At 40.3% G+C, this 26,574-nt stretch overlaps 1 protein-coding gene across 2 annotated transcripts in view; it reads left to right on the top strand.

The window, feature by feature from the left end:
* The window catches only part of Dmxl2 (Dmx like 2), a 141,593-nt gene extending 119,403 nt beyond the window's left edge, over positions 1-22,190 (top strand). The window contains exons 30-44 of one of the 2 annotated variants that reach the window (XM_021171445.2): positions 3,275-3,405; positions 4,328-4,413; positions 4,992-5,193; positions 6,017-6,134; positions 9,364-9,426; positions 10,213-10,299; positions 10,380-10,501; positions 12,844-12,982; positions 13,639-13,699; positions 13,799-13,926; positions 14,474-14,551; positions 17,585-17,676; positions 18,337-18,389; positions 19,677-19,894; positions 20,835-22,190. In XM_021171445.2, the coding sequence (XP_021027104.1) occupies positions 3,275-3,405; positions 4,328-4,413; positions 4,992-5,193; positions 6,017-6,134; positions 9,364-9,426; positions 10,213-10,299; positions 10,380-10,501; positions 12,844-12,982; positions 13,639-13,699; positions 13,799-13,926; positions 14,474-14,551; positions 17,585-17,676; positions 18,337-18,389; positions 19,677-19,894; positions 20,835-21,044 (1,788 nt within the window). In that variant the 3' untranslated portion in view covers positions 21,045-22,190. The remainder of the gene's footprint in view (positions 1-3,274; positions 3,406-4,327; positions 4,414-4,991; positions 5,194-6,016; positions 6,135-9,363; positions 9,427-10,212; positions 10,300-10,379; positions 10,502-12,843; positions 12,983-13,638; positions 13,700-13,798; positions 13,927-14,473; positions 14,552-17,584; positions 17,677-18,336; positions 18,390-19,676; positions 19,895-20,834) is intronic. The other variant, XM_029481293.1, reaches the window with a different exon arrangement.
* Positions 22,191-26,574: the final 4,384 nt, after the last annotated feature.

Raw genomic sequence — 26,574 nt, 5'->3', positions numbered from 1 at the left:
CCAGATCTCGTTACGGATGGTTGTGAGCCACCATGTGGTTGCTGGNATTTGAACTCTGGACCTTTGGAAGAGCAGTTGGGTGCTCTTACCCACTGAGCCATCTCACCAGCCCCCTCTCCTGTATTTCTTTAAGTGAGTTATTAAAGTCCTTCTTGAAGTCCTCTACCATCATCATGAGATATGCTTTTAAATCCGGGTCTAGCTTTTTGGGTGTGTTGGGATTCCCAGGACTAGGTGGGGTGGGAGTGCTGCGTTCTGATGATGGTGAGTGGTCTTGATTTCTTTTAGTAGGATTCTTAGTTTGCCTTTCGCCATCTGGTAATCTCTGGAGCTAGTTGTTATAGTTGTCTCTGGTTAGAGCTTGTTCCTCAGGTGATTATGTTAGCCTCTATCAGGAGGCCTGGGAGACTAGCTCTATCCTTAGTTTAAGTGGTCAGAGTATTCTCTGCAGGCAAGCTCTCCTCTTGCAGGGAAGGTGCCCAGATATCTGGTGTTTGAACCTGCCTCCTGGCAGAAGTTGTGTTCCACTCACCAGAAGTCTTAAGATCCCATGGAGGGTCCTGTGAAGAACTTGGGGGTGTCCAGAAACTGAGCGCACAAGGAACCCTGGTGCTGGATTGGACCGGAAGAGACTTGTGCCCCTAATCAGGCCAGGTTATCTGCTTCCCTAGTTGATGCAGTCTCAGGTCCCTCGCGATTGGATTGGAGCAGACGCTGTGTTCCAATCACCAGAGGTCTTAGGATCCCGTGGGGGATCCTGTGTGGGTCCTTGCGGGTGTCCGGAGACTCCCCGGGCTGCAGTGGACCGGAAGGTGGTCGGATGTCCGGAGCCCAAAAAGGGCGCTGCCTCAGAAGCTCTTTGGCTCCCACCTGTCCCAGAAGCTGTCTGCTTCTGTGTGTACACTCTCACCTGTGCAGACTACTTTTCAGTGGAGTCCTGGGACCGAAAAATAATTCCTAAATCCTTCTCTACCACTTAGTTTCACAAATTGTCAGCTCGATGGACGATGAATTCATTTTACCTTCATTTACTGTTGAGGGGTCAGAAGCAAATGCAGACCTCATGAAATTTCATTCCTAAGTAATTAATGTTTTGGAGGCAGGCCTTGTGCAGAGTGACTTTGAACTTCCCTCAGCCATCCCGCCCCTCATAAATGCCCATTTACCCACTCATACGGATGCACCCACACTAAATAAATACATGAAAACATTTAAAGTATTGTAAAGCTAGATTTGGTGGTACACAGCTGTAATCCCACACTGGTACTAGGGATAGGGGCACAGGAGTGTGCCAGTTTGAGATCAGCCTGTGCTGTCCTCAAAAAACAAACAATAGAGACAATTTAAAAAAGGTGTACNCCCCTCNCCCAGCTTTTTTTTTTTTTTTTTTTTTNNTTTTTTTTTTTAATTTATTATATGTAAGTATACTGTAGCTGTCTTCAGACACTCCAGAAGAGGGCGCCAGATCTCGTTGCGGATNGTTGTGAGCCACCATGTGGTTGCTGGGATTTGAACTCTGGACCTTTGGAAGAGCAGTCGGGTGCTCTTACCCACTGAGCCATCTCACCAGCCCACCCAGCTTTTTAAAAAATTAAAATTATGTGTTTAGATGTTTTGTCTGCGTGTATGCCTGTGTGCCACATCAATGTAGTGTAGTGTCCAAGGAAACAGAAAAGGGTGTTGGATGTACTGGAGACAGCATTGCAGGTAGCTGTGAGACCCCATGTGGGAGCCAGGAGTCAAACCCAGGTCTTCTGGAAGAACAGCTTGTAGTCTTAACTATTGAGCCACTGCTTTTCCTTTCTATGGTATATGTCTTTATATAGTTGGGTTTGCAAGTTAGGATCCAAAATAAGATGCATACATCTCAATTAGCTGCTGTATCTTTGTCTCTGTCTTTGGTGGGGGGAGGGTCTTACATAGTCCATGTAGTTTTTCCAGCTGAGTGGGTCATAGAATGTAGCAATTGGGGCACTTCTTCAGTGATACTTTATCTAAGGGTTGCCGAAAGTGTTCCTTTTTTTTTTTTTTTTTTAATTACCAGGCATAGGGAGGAAAGGAAGTCCTTGACTGGTACCTTGATAGAGGTGTGATGGAGAAATAAGACAAGAGAGGACTCAGAGAGAAGTGATGACCTTGGAGCCCTTCAAACAGAGGGGATGAGTCCACCCCTCCAGGAGCAGGCATAAGTTAACAGAGTAGCTTAACATTGTAAGACTATGTGGAAAACCAGGAGGGTACAGAAACAGGGCATTTTACAAGGTCTGCAGTAGAGTCCATTGGAATCTTTTCGTAAGCTCACAGGAGAATCTTTTTGGGCTCTTGCTTCCACTCTCTCTCTTCCCTTCCCTTTCCCCCTTCTCCCTTTTTCCTGCACTCCTTCCTCTCTGTGGCTGAACTAGACCACCAAATTTCACTTGTAGGCCTTTGATAGCCATCGGAGTGGCTGCAGCTACAGTATGAAATCTCAGTCCGATGACTTCTAAAGCCCTGGGGGCTTGGTCACTGCTTTGGAATCCCTTCATGGTTACCACATTCTATTAGACATTTTGGAATGTCCCACTTATTTTGAGTGAGCAACTGTATGTTATAGGGAAACAGGTTATCAGGGCACCCTCTTGGGCTTTTTAGTCTTGTCCATGAATAGACTCAAAAGGAAGGTGGAGGACACTTTTGGTAGAGCTTATAGAAGAGAAACTCCAGGACAAACTAGAGCTCTTGCTAGTGGCTTGCACTAGGGAGATAGAGAAGACGAAGAGAGAGAGGCACACTGTTTGAGGTAGACATGGAGGTCAGCCATGTGGCTACTTGTCTACCACACTGAGGCAGGAGCTTCAGAGAAAGAATTAGGAAGCCCAGAGTACAAGGAAAAGCACACTTGGGCTCTGGCCTGCATGTAGAGGAAAGAGACAGAGAAGACAAAGAGAAGACAAAACAGGAAAAAGTATTCTTCACTCTTTCTTAAGTTTTAATTCTCTGGTTTGAATAGAATAGAGTGAGGGGCAGGCTTCAGCTTCCTTTACACAGTTCTTGTATTGAATCTAAGACAACTTTCTCCTGGTAATTTTGACTTTCATAAATCTAGAACCTGCAAAAGAAAGTTTTGCTCAGATTGATACAATTTACTATATTGCATTTTAAATCAGAATAAAACTGTATGTTTAAATAATTTAGCAATGCTTAAAATACGTTTTAAATATGCACTATCTAAAGTCTATATTTAATATATTATCAAATTACATATTTATACCAGTGGCTTTGTCGTCTCTTGCAGCCGTTCCTCCCTTTGTCTGATAGTGGTGTCATATATGATTCTGATGAAAGTGTGCACAGTGATGATGAAGAGGATGATGCCTTTTTTTCAGACACACAAATACAGGAGCATCAAGATCCTAATTCTTATAGGTAAATGAGCCCCTATTCTCTTTTGACCTTCTTTTTCAGAAGAAAGCATAGTATTAGTTAGAACTCTTGTGGTTGGATGAGGTAATGCACACCTTTAATTCCAGCAGAGCTAGGCAGGGAATGCTTGGTGCATTGTATGCCAGCTTGGTCTACAAAACAAACAGCCCAAAAGTTAAAAATAAAAAATAGAGACAGAGTTTCACTATGTATTCCTGGCTGGCCTAGAACTTGCTATTATAGACCAGGCTGGCTTCAAACTCCACCTACCTTCACCTCCCAAGTGCTGGTATTAAAGACATTTGCCACCATGCTGGTTCTCAGGTTGTTTGTTTGTCTGTTTTAATATTACCATGAATCTATATAAAACATGATATATTTTCAAGTTAGGAATTTTTTTACCTTTCAGGTAAGTTTCTAGAATAGCTTCCATGAAAATCATAAAACTAAAAGTTTATTGAAGAAAAAAATGTACCTTATGCTTTTGGAACTTAACATATCAATAAATGATATGCTATTTAGATTCTATGTGACAGTGTGAGAAATGTTAAGTAATTTTTATATATTCTAAATGTGATATATTATTAAAGTTTCCTTGCTCCCTTCCTTCCTTCCTTTTTTAGACTGAGTCTCTATTCATAGCCTTGACTGTCCTGGAACTCTTTGTATAAACCAGGGTGTCTTTGAACTCAGAGATTCATCTTTCTCTGCCTCCTAATCACTGGGATTAAAAGTGTGAACCATCATGCCTGGTCTAAAGTTTTATATTTCAGTGACTATAAAGGATTCACTTTTGTGTAATAAAAGTCAGAGCAGCTTTTCTGAGTCGGGCCACACAGCTGATAGGGCATGACTACTCATTTCCTGTGATTCCTTTCTAGGTTGAGAAGCGCGCTTTAGTTTTGTTTTTTCTTTTCCCAAACAGCTGGGCTCTTCTGCATTTGACAATGGTTAAGCTGGCACTTCACAATATCAAGAATTTTTTTCCTATTGCTGGGCTGGAATTCTCTGGTAAGTTTGGAATTTGAAAGTCAATGTTGTTAAATATAATAAATTGCTATCAAATTAATGTTCAAAATCCATGTAGAAGGCCATTTAATATTTTTAAAATGCTGCATTAGATATTTTGCAAAGTCTTCTCTATTACATGCTGCAGCCTATGGTTAGAATTTGATAAAGCACTGCAGTCTTGCCCAGCAGACTGAAAGAATGAGAATCCAGAACAGGAAAGCTGCACACTTTTCTCTGTTCGTTTTATTGCCTTCCATTTTGTTGAAAGTATTAAGACTAAGATTAAGAATATTCTCCCAGGCTGGAGATGGCTCAGTGGTTAAGAGCACTGACAGCTCTTCTAGAGGTCCTGAGTTCAATTTCCAGCAATCACATGGTGGCTTACAACCATCTGTAATGGCATCCAGTGTGTCTGAAGAGTGTGACAGTGTATTCACATATATTAAATAAATAAATAAATAAATCTTAAAAAAAAAAAAAGAATATTCTCCCAAGACTGAGATGTCTATTTTTGGAAGTCTAGCCCCAAGAGTTTAGACTCTGCAGGCATGTAGTGACTTGACTTTCTTACTCTCTAGAGCTCCCTGTGACATCACCGCTAGGAATCGCTGTCATTAAAAACTTGGAGAACTGGGAACAGATTCTGCAGGAGAAAATGGATCACTTTGAAGGTCCACCCCCTAACTATGTCAACACATACCCAACTGACCTCTCAGTGGGAGCTGGGCCAGCTATTCTCCGAAATAAAGCAATGTTAGAGCCTGAAAACACTCCATTCAAGTAAGAAGCGTCTTAGGATTCTGATGATAGTATAGCTTGGTTTACCAGAGCATGCCAGTAGCCTTCAGAATAGTCTTATAATTAAGGAAATTATAAATGACATTTATAATAGGGAAATACTCCTTTGTTTTCGTCTGTGTTTCTTACTCTTGGGGGAGATTTAATAGCCCTGCACATATGCAATCATTGTTATTGGGGTTTTTTTGTGGATAAGTTAATAAAGGAAAAAGAAAGGTCTTATTGTTGCTTTAATGAGCAGCATGCTTTCAAAAACATATTCATGTCCACCAGATGGATTAGGATAAAGAATCGAAAATAAAATCCACACAGCTATAAAAAGTTATTTTTAACTAGTAAATAAAAATGATTTTTCATGTGCTATCTGGACATACACAATGTGTAATGTTGAAATAGATTAAGCAGCTAGCTACTTGCTTTGTTTTGAAGGAACCACCCATGTTTAGGAATAGTGTTCACCAGCTTGAAGAACCAAACTGATAGCCTTAAGTAATTGGAAATGCTGTCATTTACGTTATATTTATCAAATGTGCTTTTACTATCTGGAAAACCTAAAGTGTAATTTTAAAATGAAAATAATGAGTCACTTGATAGCTTTCTTCCCCAGTTCATTTAGTGTCATTGGAAAATGGATTATTAGGCCAAGTAGTTATTTTCAGGAAAACTAAAATTAAGAGTGAAATAAGTGCTGTGGTTTGTTGCACTTACAGCTGTGTTGTTTGAATGAATTTGGAGCAGTTAAAGCAAGTGTCTGCAAATGCTGTGTTTACTGTGAGTTGATTGGTTGTCAACATTCATTCGATAGATCCCGGGATTCGTCTGCACTTCCAGTCAAACGACTCTGGCATTTCCTTGTCAAACAGGAAGTTCTTCAGGAGACATTTATTAGATACATTTTCACTAAGAAAAGAAAGCAGAGTGAGGTATTGTTTCTGTTGTAATTTTTCTTCAGTCTTTTTTTTTTTTTGTGAAACTTTATTTTTGGATAGGACTTCTCTGTTATTTTTCATACACATGAGTAGTAGCCAAAGCTTATTAAACTGTGGAGAGCTTTTATGAATCTCATATTTCTATTTCACAGCAATGAAACAGTGTAAGTTCCATGGTAAATCACATGTTCAAGTGACAGTTGGTAATCCCCTTAAATAACTGCTGTTGGGCAGTCACCTATAATAACTTTGCAGTAAATGCAGGAACCTAACATACAAATGGCCGCACTCTGATATGATCCTCTAAATGTGTAGTTTAAGTTACAACATCGCCCTTTAAGCAAAGGATCCTTAGAAGACATTTTATTCAGCACTTCAGTGCCGTCAGTGAGGCAGTGGGCAGACTGCAGAGCATGCAGAATAGTATCAGACAACTAAAGGCCTGGCAAGCTCAGTCTGAGAGGAGAAAAATGAATTGTATTTCACGTAGAAAGGTGAAAATGGAGAGGAACTGTCTGAGGCAGCTTCCCAAGGTCGAGTGTAGAACTGCTGAGTCTTTTCCCATGCCTAGGGCAGCAGCTACAACCCTCATTTTTGTTCAGTAGTTGTCTGTGCACATGGATAGTACCCATGGCCAGTCCTTAAGAACAGCTTTGTCTTTTATCTCTGTGTTTAAGGATAGAAAGAAGGAGATGTAGTGAATCCTTCAAGTGCTGATGAGCCTCTAATGGTGTTGGAATTACTGATAGTGTATTAGTTGGGGAACTCAGAGGTACACTGCTTGCCTCTGGTTATAGCATTCCCAGTGGTGACCGATGCTGATTCTATACAGTATGGGAATCTAAGAAATGGCTGTGAGTTACTCTCCAAAGCCAAATCTTTGAAGGGCTACATTTCCTGAATGTTTAGTTCTTTAAATCATTAAACTTAACAGTTTATAAAAACTGTGTCTTAATTCTTGGTACAGTTTGTAGCATACAGATCCCTAGTCTCCCATCATCCTGCAGGCTCTGTGGTCTTAGAATCAGCAGGCCAAGCTGTGAGTCCCAGCAGGGGTCCCTGTGAAGACCACAGTGGGGCAGAGGTAGAGCAGGTACTTCCTAACTTGCTGGAGGAGTATGATGTAATTTGGAGTTGAGATAAGAGAATTTTTGTCAATTTCCTTTTGACTTTTGTATATTGAATGAAGTGACTCTCTTCTCTCGTATTGTGTAGTCTCTCCATCTGTGCCACCCTGCAGAATCTCACCACTCACGCGTGAGTGAGCACTGAAATGTGGCCCATATGACTGAACTTCCAATTTTGTTTAATTTTGAGTAGCTACATAGTTAATGGCTACTGTATCAAGATCTGCAGTATCTGTTGAAATGTTTTAAGAAAAGAATTTTAGAAAATATTTAAAGCAAGATAAAAACTAATCACTAGTCTCTGAAATAAAATCTTTAACAGGTGTGCTTTATCCTTGTTTGTTTTGGAGTAGGATTTTGTTTATCAGCAAATTTGATAAATTGATCAATAAAATCCCTAAAGCACACACACACACACACACACACACACACACAGACAGAGAGAGAGAGAGAGAGAGAGAGAGAGAGAGAGAACAAACAGGAAGAAAAAAAAAAACCTTAGCGAGAGCTTAGCAGTTAAGAAAGAGCTCTTGCTTCTCTTTCAGAGGACCTGAGTTCCATGCTAGCTCCTATGTCTGGCAGTTCACGACCACCTCTACCTTCAGCTCCAGGAGATCTGACACCCTTTCTAGCCTCCATGGTCACCCTCAAACATGTGGTATATACACACTGAAAACCACATCCATCCATCCATCCATCCATTCATGTATACACACACACAAGTAAAAATTTGAAGAACTAAAATCTAAAATAAAAGACAAAAACTGACATGTAGGCCAATCCATGATTTGAAATTTTTGTCATACTATAAAAAGATAGCTCATCAAATAAATTAAAGAAAAATAGTCCATAGATCAAGCTTTTGTGAAATTGTTAAACTTGTGGAACCAGCTGGTTGACTTAGCAAGCCATTCTTTAGTGGTTGACTTTCACTGCGTTAGTTGTTCTCAGAGTAGAACAACTCACATGTTTTCCTGGGTATGTCATTGTCATTGCTACAACGCCTCCCCCCCCACCCCCACCCCCGTCCCCGGGATCCTTAAAGGAGGGTCAGAGGATTTGAGTGGACTGTTAGGCTAAAATGGTCACATCAGGAACACTGGGGAGAAGTTTCAGGTTCTGATCATGCCTTCTGTGGTTAATGCCGTAGAGGAGAAACATTTCTAGTTGTACCTTGCCTAGGATTTGTCCACCAGGGAGCAAGCAAGTATGCTTTCTTCCTATGCCTCATCCTCTCGTTTACAAGGAGAATGATGTGGTTATACGATTACTCAGATCCATTCATGAGTAAGAATCCAACAGTGATGAGTGCAGAGCTTGGTGGCCTCTGCTGCCATGCCAGCATTTGGAAGGTAAAAGCAAAAGGATCTTGAACTCCAGCCCCAGGCTGTTGAGATCAGGTCTCAATAAAACAAAAGGTAGTATGCTTTTAGCATTCGTGAAGCTGTGGCTTCAATCCTCAAGACTATTTTTTTAAAAAAGGAGGTGGATGGGAACTGATAACATGATTGGAAACAGCTCAGGCAGGAAATTGCTTGCTGTGCATGGCTGATCACCAGCATCCACAGAGAAGTCCAGGTGCAGCAGCACATTGGTAACCTAGAAGCTGGGTGCCAGACAGGCAGATGTGGAAAGCAGGCTGACTAGTGAAGGACGAGACCATATTCAGTGAGAGACCCTGTTTCAAAAAAATACGATGGAGAGCCATTGAGAAAGCCACTGAGTGTTGAATTCTGGCCTCCACAGGACCTCCCCCCTCTATGTGCACGTATATCAATATGTACATGTGTATAAAACAACATTAAAAGAAGTAGGTCTTACTTTTAGAGATTTTAGATTTAAGAACTTTAAGTTAGAAAAGCGGTATACAAATAGTAAGTTTTAATTGTGAAGTAGTTTTTATGTTTTCATGTGTATGTGATAACTTTAGTTAGGCTGGTTTTGCTTTGTTGATCTGATCTTTTATCCAATTAAATTTTTTGAAGTCAGTTTTATCATCTTTGTATGGTAACCATTCTAGTTTGAAATTTTTCATTATCTCTATTATTTCATTTTATGCATGTGTTTTGTGTTTGTGACGGTGTGGTGTTATATAGTCTGTAGAAGAACATGTGGAGCAGGTCAAACACAACTCCGTAGCAGAAGATTGCCACATCAAGGTAGTCTCTCGTGCCTTTCTGTAGCTCCCTTTTCAGAGTTCTTGGAGCTAACCCCTCATTTCTAATGCTAACCGCAGCTGCCCAGCTGACCAAGAGGCCTTGCTCTCAGACCACCTTGAATGGAGGAGAGGCCGCGCCCTGTGCCCTGCTCTGCTCTGGTCTGCTATGGGTTCTTTCTTGTTCTCATCTCCACTTCTGTCATAGTTTCTAGACTGTCTTAAAGCACAACTGGTCTTTCTTTTTGACTCTTATCTCTTGCTTCCCATTTATCTCTGACTCTCAAAAATGCCCCACTTGTTCTATTTTCTATTCTTTTCTCCCTGATCTCTATGGGTTTTTTCTGTTTCCAATTTCCTAACCTTTCCTTTAAAGTGTTTCATAACACAGCTCTCCTTTGACTTCCTATGACTTTGCCCTTCACTGTGTCTCTTAACACAGAGACACACAGACATACACACACTCACTCACACGCAAACTCTCTCTCACACACACTCTCTTATTACAGAATATTTGCACATTTTAGAAGAGCTAACGTAAATGTATAAACTGTGAAAACATTTTAATCATAACCATGCAATCACATTGGGACTCTTCATAATTGGGGTATTTGATTACAGAGCTTCAGAACATGGAAGCAGATTTCTAAAATTAATTCTCAGCACACTAATGCTCCTCCACTCTTCCTACTGCTACTACAGTTTCCCTTTCCCCAGCTGTCATCCTGGGGGATGCTTGTGTCCATGGAGAGTCATGCAGCAACAACTAACCCTCAGCAATGTTTTGTAGGTCGAAGCTGATCTGGGATACCCAGGAGGGAAGGCAAAGGTCATTCATAAGGAATCTGACATGATCATGGCATTCTCTATTAATAAGGTAAACCTTGTGGTCACTATAGACTATGCTCTGCTTTTTAGTGAAATTGGCCAAATCATTGTTCTGCCTTTGCTTCATAGGCAAACTGTAATGAAATTGTTTTGGCTTCAACACATGATGTTCAAGAACTCGATGTCACTTCTCTACTGGCTTGTCAATCATATATATGGATTGGAGAAGAATATGACAGAGAGTCGAAAAGGTGTGGCTCATGAGGGGTAATTATAAATGCCATTGTCAGCTGGGTGGTTGTGGCACATGCCTTTGATCCCAGCACTTGGGAGGCAGAGGAAAGGGGATCTCTGAGTTGAAGACCTGCCTAGTCTGCAGAGCTAGTTCAGGACAGCCAGGGCTACTCAAAGAAATCCTGTTGTAAAAAACTAAAAATATAAACAGACAAACTAACAAATAAAAACAAATGCTATTGTCTTTAGTAAACACCTGCTAAGTGGTTGAGATGAGAAAGATATACCTCTCTTCAGTTATGCAAGAAGCAAACATAATTGTTTTAGTTGACAATAAAAGCCTTCATTTATACTAAATTTATAAATTACTCATAATTTTCCCATTAAACTTTCATAGTATTTAAATCGAATAGTCTCTGTCAGGAGGTCTGAGGTTTAAAACTGCAGCTCTGACATTTACCTCAAGGAAATAGGAGTTATATAGTAGTCAGTGGTTGAAGTGGCCAGGACAGTGCAAGCAGAAGAGTAGTCTGCAGACGTTTACAGACTGATCTGGGAACTGACCACATTAATCCTCCAGTGTTGTTTAAGTATTACTTTGGATAAAGCATATTTTTTACAGCTAAAAATGCCAGCAACTTTAGTTTTCATCTGAAGAGTTTTGCAGCACTTTTTAATTTTAAGTTTTTCCTACATGCTTGCTTTTCCTGTTGCTATTCTCCAGTCAGGAATTTCATGTCACAGGACTGTCCACAGGGCTGCTCTCCATGCTCAGTTCTCTCTTTTGATAGTCTGTAACCAGGCTTCAGTCAGAGTTCAGAGTGGATGGAACCATCTAATGTAGTCTACAGCTCCATCATCAGCGTGCACTCACATTTGTATGTGATGAAAATGAATGTTTTAAGATTGTTTTCTTCACTTGATTTTGGCATTTTGAGAGAGAACTTTTGAGACGTGGCTACCCTGAGTGTGAACTCCTCATCTCGACCTTTTACCTTTCAGAGACTGAGACTGCAGGCAGGTGCCACCATGCCTGCTATTAAGAAAGCTTTAAAATGGTATTTCTTACTTCTTTAAAAATATAATTTTGGGTTAGGGTTCTAGCTTAGTGCCTGTCTGGGATGCAAGAGTCCTGGGCTCAGTTGCATCTAAGAGGAGGGCATAGTTGGGCATGGTGGCTCATGCCTGTGATTCTGGGAGAGGCAGATAGAAGAGGCTGTCAAGTTCAAGGCCAGTGTGAGCTGCATAGCATGGCCTTGTCTTTAAACAAGCAAATGAAGGCATGGAGAGAGCTGGTTTGGCCAAGTGTTTGCTGCATAAGCATGAGGACCTGCCCCGGATGCCAGCGTCCTGTAAAACCTGAGAGCAGTAAGGGTCTCAGCACTGCAGGGCAGTGAGAGCGGGGTCAGGAGCTTCCAGCCTTCCAGCCAGCAGGAACAGGGGACTCTAGGTCAGTGAGAAACCCTGCCCCAAAAGAACGCTGTGGAGAGCAACTGAGGAAGGCACCTGCCTCAGCCTTCAGCTTTCATGAGCTATCACACATACACAGAAATAAAAACCAAGCAACTAAATTAATGTAAAATAAAGTAATTTGATATGTGGGCTACCTGTATATGAGAAATCACTTAATATTTATGTTTACTCAAATCTATGGTAAATACTTTTTAAAGTTCTTATTATATATTAATTATACATAATGGGTTTCATTATGATATTCTAATATATATGTATATACATACATACATAATATGTTTTGATCATATTTCTGCTAGCCTCTTTACCCTCCCTACTCATAATTGATACCTTTTCCTTCTTCTCAGCTAGCCCCCTTCTCTTTTCATGGTGTGTGTGTGTGTGTGTGTGCGCGCGTGTGTGCGCGTGTGCACGTGTGTGCATTGGCATGAGTGGATTTCATTATGGTTGTTTATAGATCCATTGGCATATTGCCAATTCTGTGCCATTGAAGAAAATAGCTCTCCCTTTCCTAGCAATGAGTGACTGTGTATAAATACTCAAGGAGGGTTAAAATACTTTAGAGTAAACATTAGTTCTAATTTTGTAGCAATAAAGCTGCTCACATAGATAATATATTAGACTGAGTTTATATTTTGTTTAATGGGAAAAAAGTGTTAATACTGGCTAGATTTGGATTTGTGTCTAAGTTTTTTATTCTATTTTTAAAATAATATTTTAACTGCCAAAGAACTATTTTTAAAAAGCAAACCCTTCCTAAATCTGTATCTTTAGAAAATTGAGATACCATTTAAAAAGAATCTTTATGGCTGTATAGAATCTGTATAGCTGGATTTCTGTTAAAAGCGAATAAACTTCCCCAGTAACATGCAACTGTCCTCCACAGTTCAGATGATATTGATTACCGTGGTTCCACTACAACCCTGTACCAGCCTGGTGCAGCCTCTCATTCCTCAAGCCAGCCACACCCACCTCCATCTCTGCCATGGCTAGGCAGTGGACAGACCAGCACTGGGGCTACTGTGGTATGTCTTCTGTTTCCAGACACGAATGCTTTCTGAGTGTGGCCTCCTCAAGGAGTGTGTTGAAGTTGCTTGGCAAAGAAATTATCCTAAAAATGAGAATAGCTTGCTTTGAGTTTCCCAGTGCATGCTTTCTGCATATCCGCCCGTCACAGGTAGGAGTGGCTGTTACTGTTCTCCAGATGAACAACTGAGACAGGGTGGTAAAGCAGAGACAGAGAGGAGTTCAAGTCATTTTAAAGTTTGAACGTTGCCTCAGATTACTGAAAGTTAATTCTTCCTGGTCACTATAGTTGAAGGAGTCCTATTCCTTCATATTCTAAATATCACCAGGATACCAGCCTGGGCTACCTAGTCAGATTCCCCCCACCTCCACCCCCAAAATCAACCTGATGTTTGTCAGGGAGGGGGTAGTTGGAAGAGAGTCCCTTTGTCACTAGACGAAGCTGTTTGTAATGTCTTCACAGGGCAGGGCTGTACCAGTAAGTGATTGCTTCTGTTTGCAGAAGTGTATACTAAACATGTCAGACCCCTCAGCAGGGCTTGTCTCAGCTAAAGCTTCTCACGGGGATGAGTGCCACAGGGATGCCATGGGGTTGCTCTTCCTTCCCCCTCCCTCATCAGTGCACAGAGTAAACCCAGTTTTCCTCCCTTTAAAGCTCATGAAAAGGAATCTACATAATGTTAAGAGAATGACATCACACCCCGTCCATCAGTACTGTAAGTATTTTGTTTGTCATCCAAGAGTTCGAAGTGACTTTTGAAGAATTAGACTTATTAAAACCCTTCCGTTTCTCACTGCTCACCTTCTGTGTCTAGATCTCACAGGGGCCCAGGACGGCAGTGTCCGAATGTTTGAGTGGACGCGACCTCAGCAACTTGTCTGTTTCCGTCAAGCTGGCAATGCAAGGGTTACTAGATTATATTTTAATTCACAAGGCAACAAGGTTTGTTCCTGGGAGTTAGTGCTGAATGCATCCAAAAAAAAAAAAAAAAACTGAATCCTGAGTATGTAATATCTATTAAAACTGTATCAAAAAAACTTAATGACTCTGGGTTTAAACTGAGCAGGCTGTTTGCGGAATTCTGTTTATGTAGCCTCTTTTCTGCAAAACTTACTGCAGTTTAACAAGTTAATCATTTCAGCATTTTGTGAAAGAAAACTACTTCTTCCCCAGTGATGTTGGTGTCTGCCAGCTTGCTAGAGTTTTATTGACACCCAGTGTTTCCTTTCCTCTGTTGTGGAGGCTTAGGGAAATGCAGGGTGTGTGTGGACGCGCAGTTAGAAGGTGACAGGGAAGGCTCTGTGTGTGTGTGTGTGTGTGTGTACACTTAGAACGTGGCAGGGAAGGCGGCACTTGGCCTTTGTGGGAAGCACAGGGAGAGCTGTAGGAGGAGTTTGTGAAGTGGGGTCTGAGCAAACCTCTGTCATAGTCTTTTACCTTTGGCAAGAATTCTGCAAACCTGTGTTTGATGTTCATGTCCTTCCTACAGTGCGGTGTTGCGGACGGAGAAGGTTTTCTGAGTATCTGGCAAGTTAACCAAACTGCATCAAACCCTAAACCTTACATGGTAAGTGCCACTCACATTTCCAGAGTGAATGCAGAGAACATGTTGTTGGTACGTGTCTGCTTTTAGTGGTGGCTCTCAGTAGTCATCCTGTTGGAAAATGACAGCTCTACCTAGCTTGAGCCATCCATTTGTATCCTCAGTTTAGACAGAAATAACCAAAACAACAAACAACTTTTACTTTTTACCTTAAAGGGCAGCTGTGGGTGTTTTTCTCTGTGTGGTCCAACTCAGAATATTTTTAACAGTATGTTTATCCAGTTTGGAAACGATTTTTTAAAATATGTTTTTATTTTATGAGAACTAAATTCATAGTAGTAGAATTTCATTAAGCACATAATTAAAATTCAAACAGGTTCTGAGTACTAATTTCTTTCAGAATTTTTTCTTTTTCTTGGATGGTAATCTAACCCTGAGAGTTCTTCACACACCTACCCACAACCATGTTTTGTTTTGTTTTTTTAAATTGGAGAGTCACGTGACTGCTATTTTAATGAACTCTTTTAAATAACATAATCAGTTGCCTTAAAACTTGATAAAGGAGTGATCCAAACTTCAGTAATCAGTCTAATCTTTATAGTAAGAACACAGGCTCAACTATATAGTCATGGTTTCCAACTGTTGCAGCAGCTAAAACTTTCCAGTTCTCTCTTGAATGTCCATGAGAAATAGATGAGCTATTATGTAATTTTCCCATGATGTAATTAACATTTTACTTGACACAACCATGTTAATGTGATGACACACACTGCTATGCCTTCATGTGGTGGGGCTGTGGCTTACATTCAAAAGCTTTTGTTGTCCTGTGTGGGTCTTATATTTTTTATCAGTTATATTTGCGTTTTTCTCATTTATATTTTGCCTACATGTGTGTATGCACACTCCCGGAGGTCAGAAGAGGCCATTAGAGATGGGTTCACATCCCCATGTGGATATGGGGAAGAACAACATGCAAGTTTAACCTCTGAACTCTCCAGGCTTGGGTGGAATTTTTGACATTGTATAAGTAAATGGAGATTCAGAAAGCTCTGAACCAAAATGCTTTTAAATAGTCCTTTCTAAAGTATATAGATTTTTAAAACATTTTTTATTAGAAGTCTTTCATATAACATATTTTGATCATGTTTTCCTTTCCAACTCCTTCATTACATGTGAGAGATAGGAATATTCCTTTTAGAGGAAAACATGACCTGTGTTTTTTTTTTTCTTATAATCCAAACAATAAGAAATAATTGTTTTTATTTTGTTTCAGAACAGTGTTTTTCTGTATACCCTTAGCTGTCTCAGAACTAGGTCTTTAGACCAGGCTGGCCTCAAATTAAGGGATCCACCTGTGTCTGCATCCCAAGGGCTAGGATTAAAGACATGTGCCACCACTGCCCAACTAAAATAAATGGTTTTTGTTTTGGGGTTTGTTTGTTTGTTTTGAGACAAGGTATGTAGCCTTAGGCCTGAAATTTGCTCTGTTGACCAACCTGGTCTCAAACTTATAGAGATCTGTCTGACTCTGACTCTTGAGTACTCGGGTTAAAGATCTGCAGTAGCTACCATGCCTGGTAAAAGAATATAACCTTTAATTCAACGTATCTTATCAGCCTTTTCTAATTTTTAAATTCTTGGATATTATCAAAGGAATATGTAAATATTTATATCCTTTTGCTATCACTTTTTACTTTAGACTAAATCTTTATGGTAAACTTTTAATTAAGAGCTTAGAGGTTTCAGAGACTTACTTAAGTTTTTAAATTTTTTATTCCCTCATATATTACATCCTGACCACAGTTTCCCCTCCCACCTCTCCTCCTAGTTGCCCCACCCCTTTTCTTTTACATTTTTCCAGCTCTGAGGAGTATAGGCTTTGGCACATGCCTAATGATTCTGTCTGCCCCAGTTGAAGGCTGGGGCAAGGCAGCTGAGAGGGTGGAAGGATGCTGAGATAGTGAGATTGTTGGAGAGTTTGGATGGTGTACAGCCTACGTGGACTTCTCCTAGTCTGCTTGGTCTCTGGTAGTGCAGATTCTCAGTCCCAGATTAGTTCCTAGTAGAGCAGAGAGCCTTTGCCCCAGTAGGAAAATGGGGTACTGGAGATAAGAGTAGGCAACGGGCAAGAAAGTTGGGGAGTCTTGTGGGTGGGAAGCCTACCTGCACCTCTCCCTGTCTGCATGGTCTCTGGTAGAGCAGGGAGTCTCTCCTCCAGTTGGAGGCTGGGGCACAGTAAATAGCCAGGTGCAGGGCTGGGGATAGGCTGGGAGGGATGCTGATGCTGGCAGGAGGGAACCTGGGAGGTGGGCAGCCCACCGGAATGTTTCTCTGTCGGAGTGGTTGGTCTCTGATTTGTCAGTCTGTTTTTTATTTTATTGAATTCTTAAATAGCTTAAGACTTTCTGATGTGAAAATAATTATAACTATTTTACCTGAGAATTGGGAACCTGATTACAAACCTGATGCTTCCTCAGCAAGAAAAAATTATCAGCATGGTCAAATTGTTACAACCTTTAATACCTTATAAGCTCAAAAAATTAGTACTAGCCTTTTAAAAAAATGGCAGGACTAGAAATGGGGAGGAACAGTCACAGCTAATTCATACTGACTTATTTGTTCTTTGTGTACATTAAAATTCTTTGAAGTGCTGTGTCTTTATCTTCTACTTAAAAAGAAGGAAAAGTTGGCATGTGGCCTCTGGATGCACAGTGGCCTGCAAGTTTTAGTTCTGAGCCACAGAGGTAGGTTGTTTAGTCTGGAGGAGGCTGGGCCCGGGCTCGGGCCCCGGAGGATGCTCTCTTCCCCATCCATGCTGAGTTTAAGAAACTCTTCTTGTCAGGTGTGGCAGTGCAGCACTTGGGAAGGCGAGGGTCATGAGTTTAAAGCAGCCTGAGGTACATACATAACAAGATCCTATACCAAAAACAACAAACATAAAAATTTTTAAGTATATATTATCACTCAAAAGTCTTACACATTATTGGTGGAACATTGTTATCATTTCAGTTGCTACTGGATTTTTAGATAACATTGGCTATATTTTGTTTTCTATAGAGTTGGCAGTGCCACAGTAAGGCCACAAGTGACTTTGCATTTATCACCTCTTCAAGTCTAGTTGCAACCTCTGGACATTCCAATGACAATAGGTAGGTTGACTGAAACAAAATAATAAGAGAAAGTTAACCCCAATGCTATCTTCCCTAGAAAGTGAAGATTTCTATTTAGTAGGCTTTCTTTTTTAATCCAAGGAATATGTTTTGTGTTTTATTAATCCTCACCATAGCTTTCCTTACCAGAAACAAAACAAACATTTATCCTAATGTAGTCTCTAGTAGCATGTATCACTTTTTGCTGAAGTGACAGTCTTTAAAAAGGCTGTCATCAAAAGGTCTGTTAGCACTGTCAAGTGTGTGACACGGCTGCAGTCATCATAAAGTCCATTAGCTCTGATGAGCGTGTGACATGGCTGCAGTCATCATTTGCATTTTTCCTCACATTGTCTTCCCTCACTGCGTGCTATGAACAGGATTGTTAACCTGAAGCGATTACTTCCCAGGGATATAGCAGTGTCCTTGTACTGAGGAAGTCATTTCCCAGTTTCTCCAGAAGGGTAATCGTAAAGAGATGGGCTGGGGACAATGACAGGGACCTTATGAAATTGATACTTGATAAACTCTTAGAAGAGATAAGCCACCCCATGCTAGTTGGACATCTCAAATAAGTAAAAATACTTTTCTTGACAACATTTTTCCTTATTGGTGACTTTGAATAATTGTTTCTGGTTTGCTTTATTATTTCTTTAAAAGAAACGTATGCCTCTGGGACACACTGATATCACCTGGAAACAGCCTCATTCACGGTGAGTTAAAGGGTGATTCTATGACATATTATCAAGGAATGCTCTCTAGGTTTGATTTTACTTCAAGAACTGAGTGTCTGCTCCCAGGTTGATGTGGAGGGGCACAGAGAGAAGAGGATTATTTTGTCTAGCACTTCCAGCCCCTTGTTGTTTGTCCTTTGAGTCTGTGGCAGAGACGTACTTTGTGGAGAGAATATGGGGTGAAGGAAGGTGTTCTCCTCATGACTGCCAGGAAGCAAAGGGGAGAAGAATGGGGACCTACTCTCCTTCCACAAGGCCCTTATCTTTTAAAAGTTCTGATAATACCCCCTGTGATGCCATTGGCTAGAAATGCTTAGAGCACACTTATCCTTCTGTAGCAGTAGGTCGTCTCATTAGCTTGTGGTTGAAAGTATTCAGGTGCATGAGGCCAAGCCTCTTACTTAGAACTGGCTCTTTGGATGAGGACAGCATCAGGTAAATGGTGCTGGGTAGTGACAAGTGTGTGCACCACTGGGAAGCTTAGCCTCTTGTGCGCTCCTGCTTCTGTGTGCTGTTAAAAATGCTAGAAATTAGCATGTGTGCAGTATGTATTAATGAGGTCAGTGTGCTGTCCCATATATGATGCTTTTCACAGTTTGTGTGAGGCACACAACTCAGGACATTTTAAAAACCTTTTTCTGTTCATGTTTCATATTGCTATAATGATAGAAACTGGTTTTTAGTATGACTTAGCACTTTAAGTGCAGGGTTTCAGACATTCTGTGACTTCAAAGATGGATGTTCTTTAGAGTTTTTTATTTGTCCTTTTGTTGCTGCAACAGAATACCTGACAGACACAGGAAGGAGAGTTTAGTGGCTAAGGGTTTCAGAGGCTTCTTTCCCTCCATGTGTTCTGTGCTGGGAGGAGATGGGACCTCACAGCAGAGAGCACGTGATGAAGCTGACCACCTCCCTTCAAGGGAGTCTGGAAGTAGCTCGACAGGAAAGGCGGTAGGAAAATACATTCCCAAGGGGCCTTAGTGCCTTAGTGATCTGTTCCAGGGTCAGGCCCACCTTCTAAGGACTCCCAATAATGCCATCAAAGTATGACTCTTTCAGGAGAACTGAAGCCAGAGTCCCTCGTGGCTGTTAACTCTTAGTGACTGAATCCAGTAGCTGGGGACAAATCCTCAACATGTCCACTTTCAAACAGGTCATTGCAGGGAAGAAAAAAGTGAGCAGTGAACATCAGAACATTAAACATCAGAACCACGAGCTACACATTTTGGGAAAGTCTCCTGGTGTTTTGTTTTGTTTTTCCTTCAGGTTTTACTTGTCATGACCATGGTGCCACAGTACTCCAATATGCCCCCAAGCAACAACTCCTAATCTCTGGGGGTAGGAAAGGCTACATCTGCATTTTTGACATCAGACAGAGACAGCTAATGCACACCTTCCAGGCACACGACTCCGCTATTAAGGCTTTGGCTCTGGACTCCTGTGAGGAATACTTCACTACAGGCTCAGCAGAAGGCAATATAAAAGTAAGTAAGCACAGGAGGGGAGACTACACTAAACATTGTCTTTTCCCTGCTGTCTCAACTGCTTGCTAGAAACAAAACAAAGCAACCATTGAACTCTGAATTGGAGGCATTGAATAAAATCTTCTGGTGTATTAGATGTCCTTGACATGCCACCACACTGTACCCTTAACCTCTATGTGGCTCTTTCTAAACCATCCTGCTTTGGAGATCCAGCTGATAATCTAGTTCACCGGGTTTCGGCTACTGTTCCTGAGCCTGGAAGGGGCTGGACGCACCGCAGTGGTAGAATACTTGCTTAACGTGTGCAAGGGTGATGGTCCTATATCACAAAATATTAAGACGAAGAGGCTTTATTTTGAATAAAGTGTTTGAGGTTTTTTGTTTGGTGATGACGATTTGACCTCAGGACATCACGGTGCTAGGCAAGCCGAGCTAACAAGATATGCCACTAGCCCAGTATGGGTTTAATTAACACCTGGGTGGATTTAGCAAAATTAGTTTGGTACCTTGGAATTTTCTTCCTTTTTCCTACCTCTGTCCTCATAGATGAAGGGTGTTTCCAGGTGGGTGAAGTAATACCATACTTCCTCTGTTTTGTTTTGGAGCCTAGTTGCAGGTGGAAACATATTTTATTGAATTTAATACTTGGTTGAATTAGTAGAGAGATGTGTGTGTGTGTGTGTGTGTGAGAGAGAGAGAGAGAGAGAGGGAGAGGGAGAGGGAGTATGATGAGAGAAACTTGGAGAAGCAGTCAATCTGACATAGGATATGAATTATGTGGGTGGCACTGTCACCTCCTGTTAGGTCGACAGCTAGGAAAGCAGCAGTCAGCAGGAAGTTGGGCTTTGATCTAATTAGTTGCACCAAGGAACAGAAATAAGAGCTATACTTTTACTTTAGGTCTCTCATCTTAATGATTCATCATATTTTTTTTAACTAGGTATGGAGATTGACAGGTCATGGCCTGATTCATTCATTTAAGAGTGAGCATGCTAAGCAGTCCATATTTCGGAACATTGGCGCTGGAGTCATGCAGATTGATATCAGCCAGGACAATCGGCTGTTCTCCTGTGGTGCAGACGGCACGCTGAAAACCAGGGTTCTGCCTAGTGCTTTTAACATCCCTAATCGAATTCTTGACATTCTGTAGTCTGAGAGCTTGGGGTTTCTTTTATATACCTCTCAGTTAAAAGGTATAATGTAGGAATTAGGCAGTTCTGCTTTCCACGACAGTCAACACCTTGAAATCAACAGAGAGAGTCTGTGTGGAATTTGACTCTGATGCAAGCTGGGTTTTACTCTGAGTGTTGCCTACCCAGGTCGGTAGAGTGCATGCATCTTGTCAGTATACTGACGTATTAAAACATAAAAACATAAAAACCCTACCTTGTAGCGTATGAAGGGAAGCTATCCTTTACATCATGTAACAACACTGATTCAGAAACACTTGAGGTTAGCTAACAGTAAGTTACAGTAATGAGCAGGGCCTTTATACCAAATGGAGGAAGAAAGCATTGCTGACTCACGTTTTCCTTCCTGTTCTCATCATGGATGGAGCATGCCGCTGTCTCTTGTTGAATGAAGGATAGCCCCGGGTTGACGCTCTAGACCACCAGAAACACTTCCTAACTGTGAGCAGGCCTGGCCACTCTCACTCCTCCCTGCTGAGTGTGCTCCCCCGTTAGTGTTTATACTGAGCTAGTACTGTAACTTGCAAATGAGTGCAAATTTAAATGCAATGTTTTCCTCACCATTTGCACATTGACATTTTTTGGACTGCTAGTTTTTCTATTAAAGTATTTGCCTTTCTGTCAGGAATGTAATATGTTAGACATGGCGTATGTGTAGTTAAGCAACACATACCTTCTTAGTCTAGTTTAGTACTTTTTCTTTTCATGTATTTAAGGTTAATAAGGCACATTTAAAGCTATGTTGAAACTACACCAATAGAACATTTCCTATCAATTAAATGAATGTTAGGCTTTTTGTGGCCAGTTGATGAGATTGGTGATATTATTTATTGCCACAGCCTATTGTATAAACTATGCAGCGTTAAATATTATTTGCTTGTAAAATATTAGCCAGTGTCATATTTTGATGTATTTCCTTCGTTATGACCAAAAATATGTTGCAATATTGAAACCAGTGTCTGTGTGTGTTTAAGTGTTTACCAGCAAATTGTCTCATCATGTAATGAGAATGTTTAATGCCCATGTGGAAAATAGTAAACATGACGGTATCAAGCACCTTTCTCTGAAGGCAATGTGTACTCATGCTGTGAAATACATATGTAAAAGAAATGTTATTTGTTAGAGTTTTATTTTAGTTTGGCCTATTTAAGTAGACTGGTCTGGCATTATTTGACACTGTTTTTAAGAGTTAATTTTAATAAAATGATTAACTATTAGAGAAACTTTAAGCCCCTAAACTGTTTATTCGTTCACACATACATACCTGTGGAACGTCATGCATACAAGAAGCAATTCTCGTGAGGTGGAGACAGGGTTGGGAGGGTGCTTACTTCATGGAACCCTGTGTGGACAGAATAGTTCACTGAAGGAAGTGTAATTGGTGGTAATGCTGGTGAAGGAGCTGTGCTGGGAACCATGCTTCTGTAGAGTTGGAAGGGAGAGAATTTTCAACACGGGAACATGGACAAAAATGCAGGGGTAAACATTTACCTACCACACGGACCACGATCTAGATGCTGCAGCCTGTGGATGTGCATTGTCTGTGTGTACACACTAAGATAGTAGAAGTGTTCAACAAGAATCTAAAAGGTAATAGGTTTGCCTTTAAAAATTGAGTGTCAGAGGTTTAATTTGAAATTATACTTTATAATCTGCCATTTGTCACATTCATTTAAAACTTACCAAACTAGCCATAACAGTTTAATGTGTATGAATGTTGTTATCTCTCTTTGGTTAGGTGATGAAATGGGACCTTACAACAAACACTAGATAACCCATTGGATCTTTGTTCTAGATTTTAATTTTCTATCACTGTGATAAACACAAAAGCAACTTAGGAAGGGAACAGTTTATTTTAGCTTATTGTCTATCATTGAGAGATGCCAGGGCAGGAACTCCAGGCAGGAGCTTGAGCAGAAATCACAGTTACTTTAGCTTATGTCCAACTACCTGCCTGGGGATAGCACTGACAAAGGACTTGATATTAGCAATCAAGAAATGCCAGTATACCAGTCTGATGGAATCATTTCCTTAGTTGAGGTTCCTCTTCCCACGTATGTTACAGAGTCAGCCAAGATCAGCCATCACAAGCTTTCAGAACATATGGAAGGTCTGCAAACCACCTTTGCTGGGCAAGCCACTCATTCCCATTGCCTTGCTTTTCCCTAACCCAAAAGCCTGGTTTAGACCCATGGTCTGTGAGTGTTCCACTTTTTGAGCTGTCTCTTCTTCCCTCTCTGATCCCTCTTTCATATCGCCATTTTTTCCTGCCTGTGGCCTTCTCCACACTCCCAGGACTAGCTCCTTCCACTGCCTAAGTCTGCTTTGCTTGTGAGCCACCCTTGGCTGGTGAGCATTCCTTTCCCTTGTGTTCTCCTCTCTGCGTATCCTCAGGCCTAGCTCGAGACCCATGGTTTGGGAGCCATATTTGTCAGCCTTTGTCCAATTAAACAGCTTGTCCACCAGCTTTACCTGGCCCACCTCTGGTCACACATCTCTTTAATTGGCCCAATCTAAGGAAATAATAGTCCATATTATTACATCAGACATACAGAGGAAAAGTCCACATGCCCAGGTCAAATCACACACACACACACAAAAAAAAAAACCCACATGATTGGCCAAGACAGCACATTTCCAATCAAACCCACTAGTCCTATAGAAGTGTTCTTTACTACCTAGATGAATGTCAGGACACAGACTTTAAAGAACAATCATAAACTCTATCAAGACTTCAAGAAACTGAAAGAAGGCAGAACTGAACACTTTACTGAACCTTCAAGAGGATAATAAACATCTGAGTGATGGTTAAGAATACAAATACATGGCTGAATGAAATGAATATAATTCAAAATTTGGAAGTTGGACTTAATAGTGTCCAAAGCTGCCCACGTGATACAACTCCAACAAGGCCACACCTAACTCTTTCCGAACAGTGACACCAGCTAGGGACCAGATATTCAAACATTTGAATGATAATGGCCCCCATCACGTGATACAACTCCAACAAGGCCACACCTAACTCTTTCCAAACAGTGACACCAGCTGGGGACCAGGTATTCAAACATGAATAATAATGGCCATGGGGGCCATTATCATTCAAACCACCACAGGACCTGGATCAAATAAAAATAATATGAAGAAAATATTTTAAGCATAGGAAAGTATATGTAAGAAATGTGGGACACCACCAAAAATCCAAATCTTCAGGTTACAAATATGAATCTCAGGTCAATGCCATTGATCAGATCTTGAGCAAAGTATAGAAGAAAACCCAAACTCAAAAAAGACACACAACCACACAGAGACAGAAAGCACACACAACCTCAACCAGACAAGATCAGAAATACTAAATATTCAAAATGAAGAAAATATATTGAGAGCTGCAAAAGAAAATGTGTCACATGTAAAGAAAAACCCACCAGAGAATGAGACCTAATTTCTCAGTGGAAACTGAAAGCCAGAAGAGTTGGCACTGGGAGGTGTGTGTAGATTGTGGTCATTTTGTGATTTCCCTGGTGTGTGCGCTTGTGACTCTTTTTCCCTAAGTTACTTGTTTCCTTTGTAGAGTTGCGTTGGCTGTGCCTATCCCTCTTTTAACTTCTAAGTATTACTTCCACTACTCTGTTCAGCAGTTTTATTGTTGGGTAGGAACTTTTAAGGCTGTTTGTATCACGGAAAGTTTTTCTCTTTCAACTATGGCATATAGTTTTGCTATATATACTACTCTACCCAGCAAAACATCTGTGTGTGTGTATGTGTGTGTATATAGATATATATAGATATATATAGATATATCTATATACATACATTTTTACAAATATATACATACATTTTTCTCAGCAGTACATAGAAGCTTCTCTAAAATAGACCACATGGCAGGACACAAACCTTAATAAGCACAGCAAAACTGGAAATTCCATGTATCCTAGCCAAGTAGTATGTAATAAAATTTAAAATCAACAGCAAACACAACTCTAGTAAGGATATTAAACAACTCATTACTGCATGATGAATGGGCCAAAGGAAAAAAAATCAAGAAAAAGATAACAGTACTCCTGGAGCCAAATGAAAATGAAAACACAATGCAATAAAACCTCTGGCCACTTTTTTAATTGGGGAATTTTATAGCTCTAACTACCTGTATTAAATCAGAAAGTAGTAATAGATGATTTAATGATTCAACTCAAGAACCTGGGAAAAAAGAACAAACCAAGCCCAAACCCAGATGGCAAGAAATAACAACCAAACACAAATTAATAATAAAAAGAAACAAACCAATTCAAAGAATCAATAAGTCTAAGAGGGTGTTCTTTGAAAAGATAAACAAGATCAAGAGACCAAACTAACCAAAAAAAAAAAAAAAGAATCCAAATTAACAGAATCGGAAATGAGCAAGGAAACATTGCAGCAGACTCCAAAGAGAAGCAGAATATTATAAGAGATGCTTTAAAAACCTGTACCTCATTAGATTGGAAAACCTGGAAGAAATGGGTAAATTTATTGTTTCAGCGGAACTACCAAAGTCAAACAGATGAACAACCTAAACAGAACTCTAAGAGGGGGAACAAAACAGTAATAAAAAGCAGTAATAAAAGCCTTTTGTCTAAAAAATGCTCAGGCCCAAATGGACACACAGAATTCTATCCGACTTTCAAGGAACTACAACCATGACTTCTTAAATTATTCAAAAATATAAATAGAAGGGTTGCTCCCAAATTTCTTGCCATTTTTATTTTAATACCCAAGTACCCAAATCATGTAAAGACAGAGGAGTTGGGGAAATACAAGCTGAATAGAGGTACATATTAGATAACAAGCTGAATGCAGGTACATATCAAGATCACCACGATCAAGTTGGCTTTGTCCCTGACGTGCAAGGTTGGCTCAATGTGTGTGTGTGTGTGTGTGTGTGTGATCACAAAGATTCACACCAGAAAATTAGAAACAAATCAACAATTTCAGCAAAATGACAGAGACAAAATCAATTTATACATATTAGTAGTCTTTTTATACACCAACAAACACTGAGAAAGAGATCATGGACATATATTCCCATTTACAATAGCATCAAAGACAGTGAAATACCTTGAAATGAAAGTACCAATGAGATTAAAGACCTCTACAATGAAAACTTAAATATCTAAAGAAAAAGATTGAGTAACTAGAAAGATGTCTAGAGTATAATAATTTTGTGAAAATGACTATTCTACCAAAAGCAATTCAATTGCTACCAGATTCAGTACACTCTCAAAACAAAATGCCTACAGCAGTCTTCATAGAAATAGAAAAAAAGATCCTAAAATTTATATGGAATCAGAAAAGACCCTACACAGGCAAAATAATCTTGAACCAAATGAGTAATACTGGTGGGATTGCTATTCCAGACCTCAAGATATATTAATAAGGCTATAATAACAAAACTCAGTATAATACTGGCACATAACAAACATGTAGATCAATGGAATGAAATAGAAGGCCCAAACATGA

Source organism: Mus caroli, chromosome 9, assembly GCF_900094665.2.
Source record: "Mus caroli chromosome 9, CAROLI_EIJ_v1.1, whole genome shotgun sequence".
NCBI lineage: Eukaryota > Metazoa > Chordata > Mammalia > Rodentia > Muridae > Mus > Mus caroli.
The sequence above is the reverse complement of the archived record's forward strand: the minus strand, read 5'-3'. Positions and strand labels throughout refer to the sequence as shown.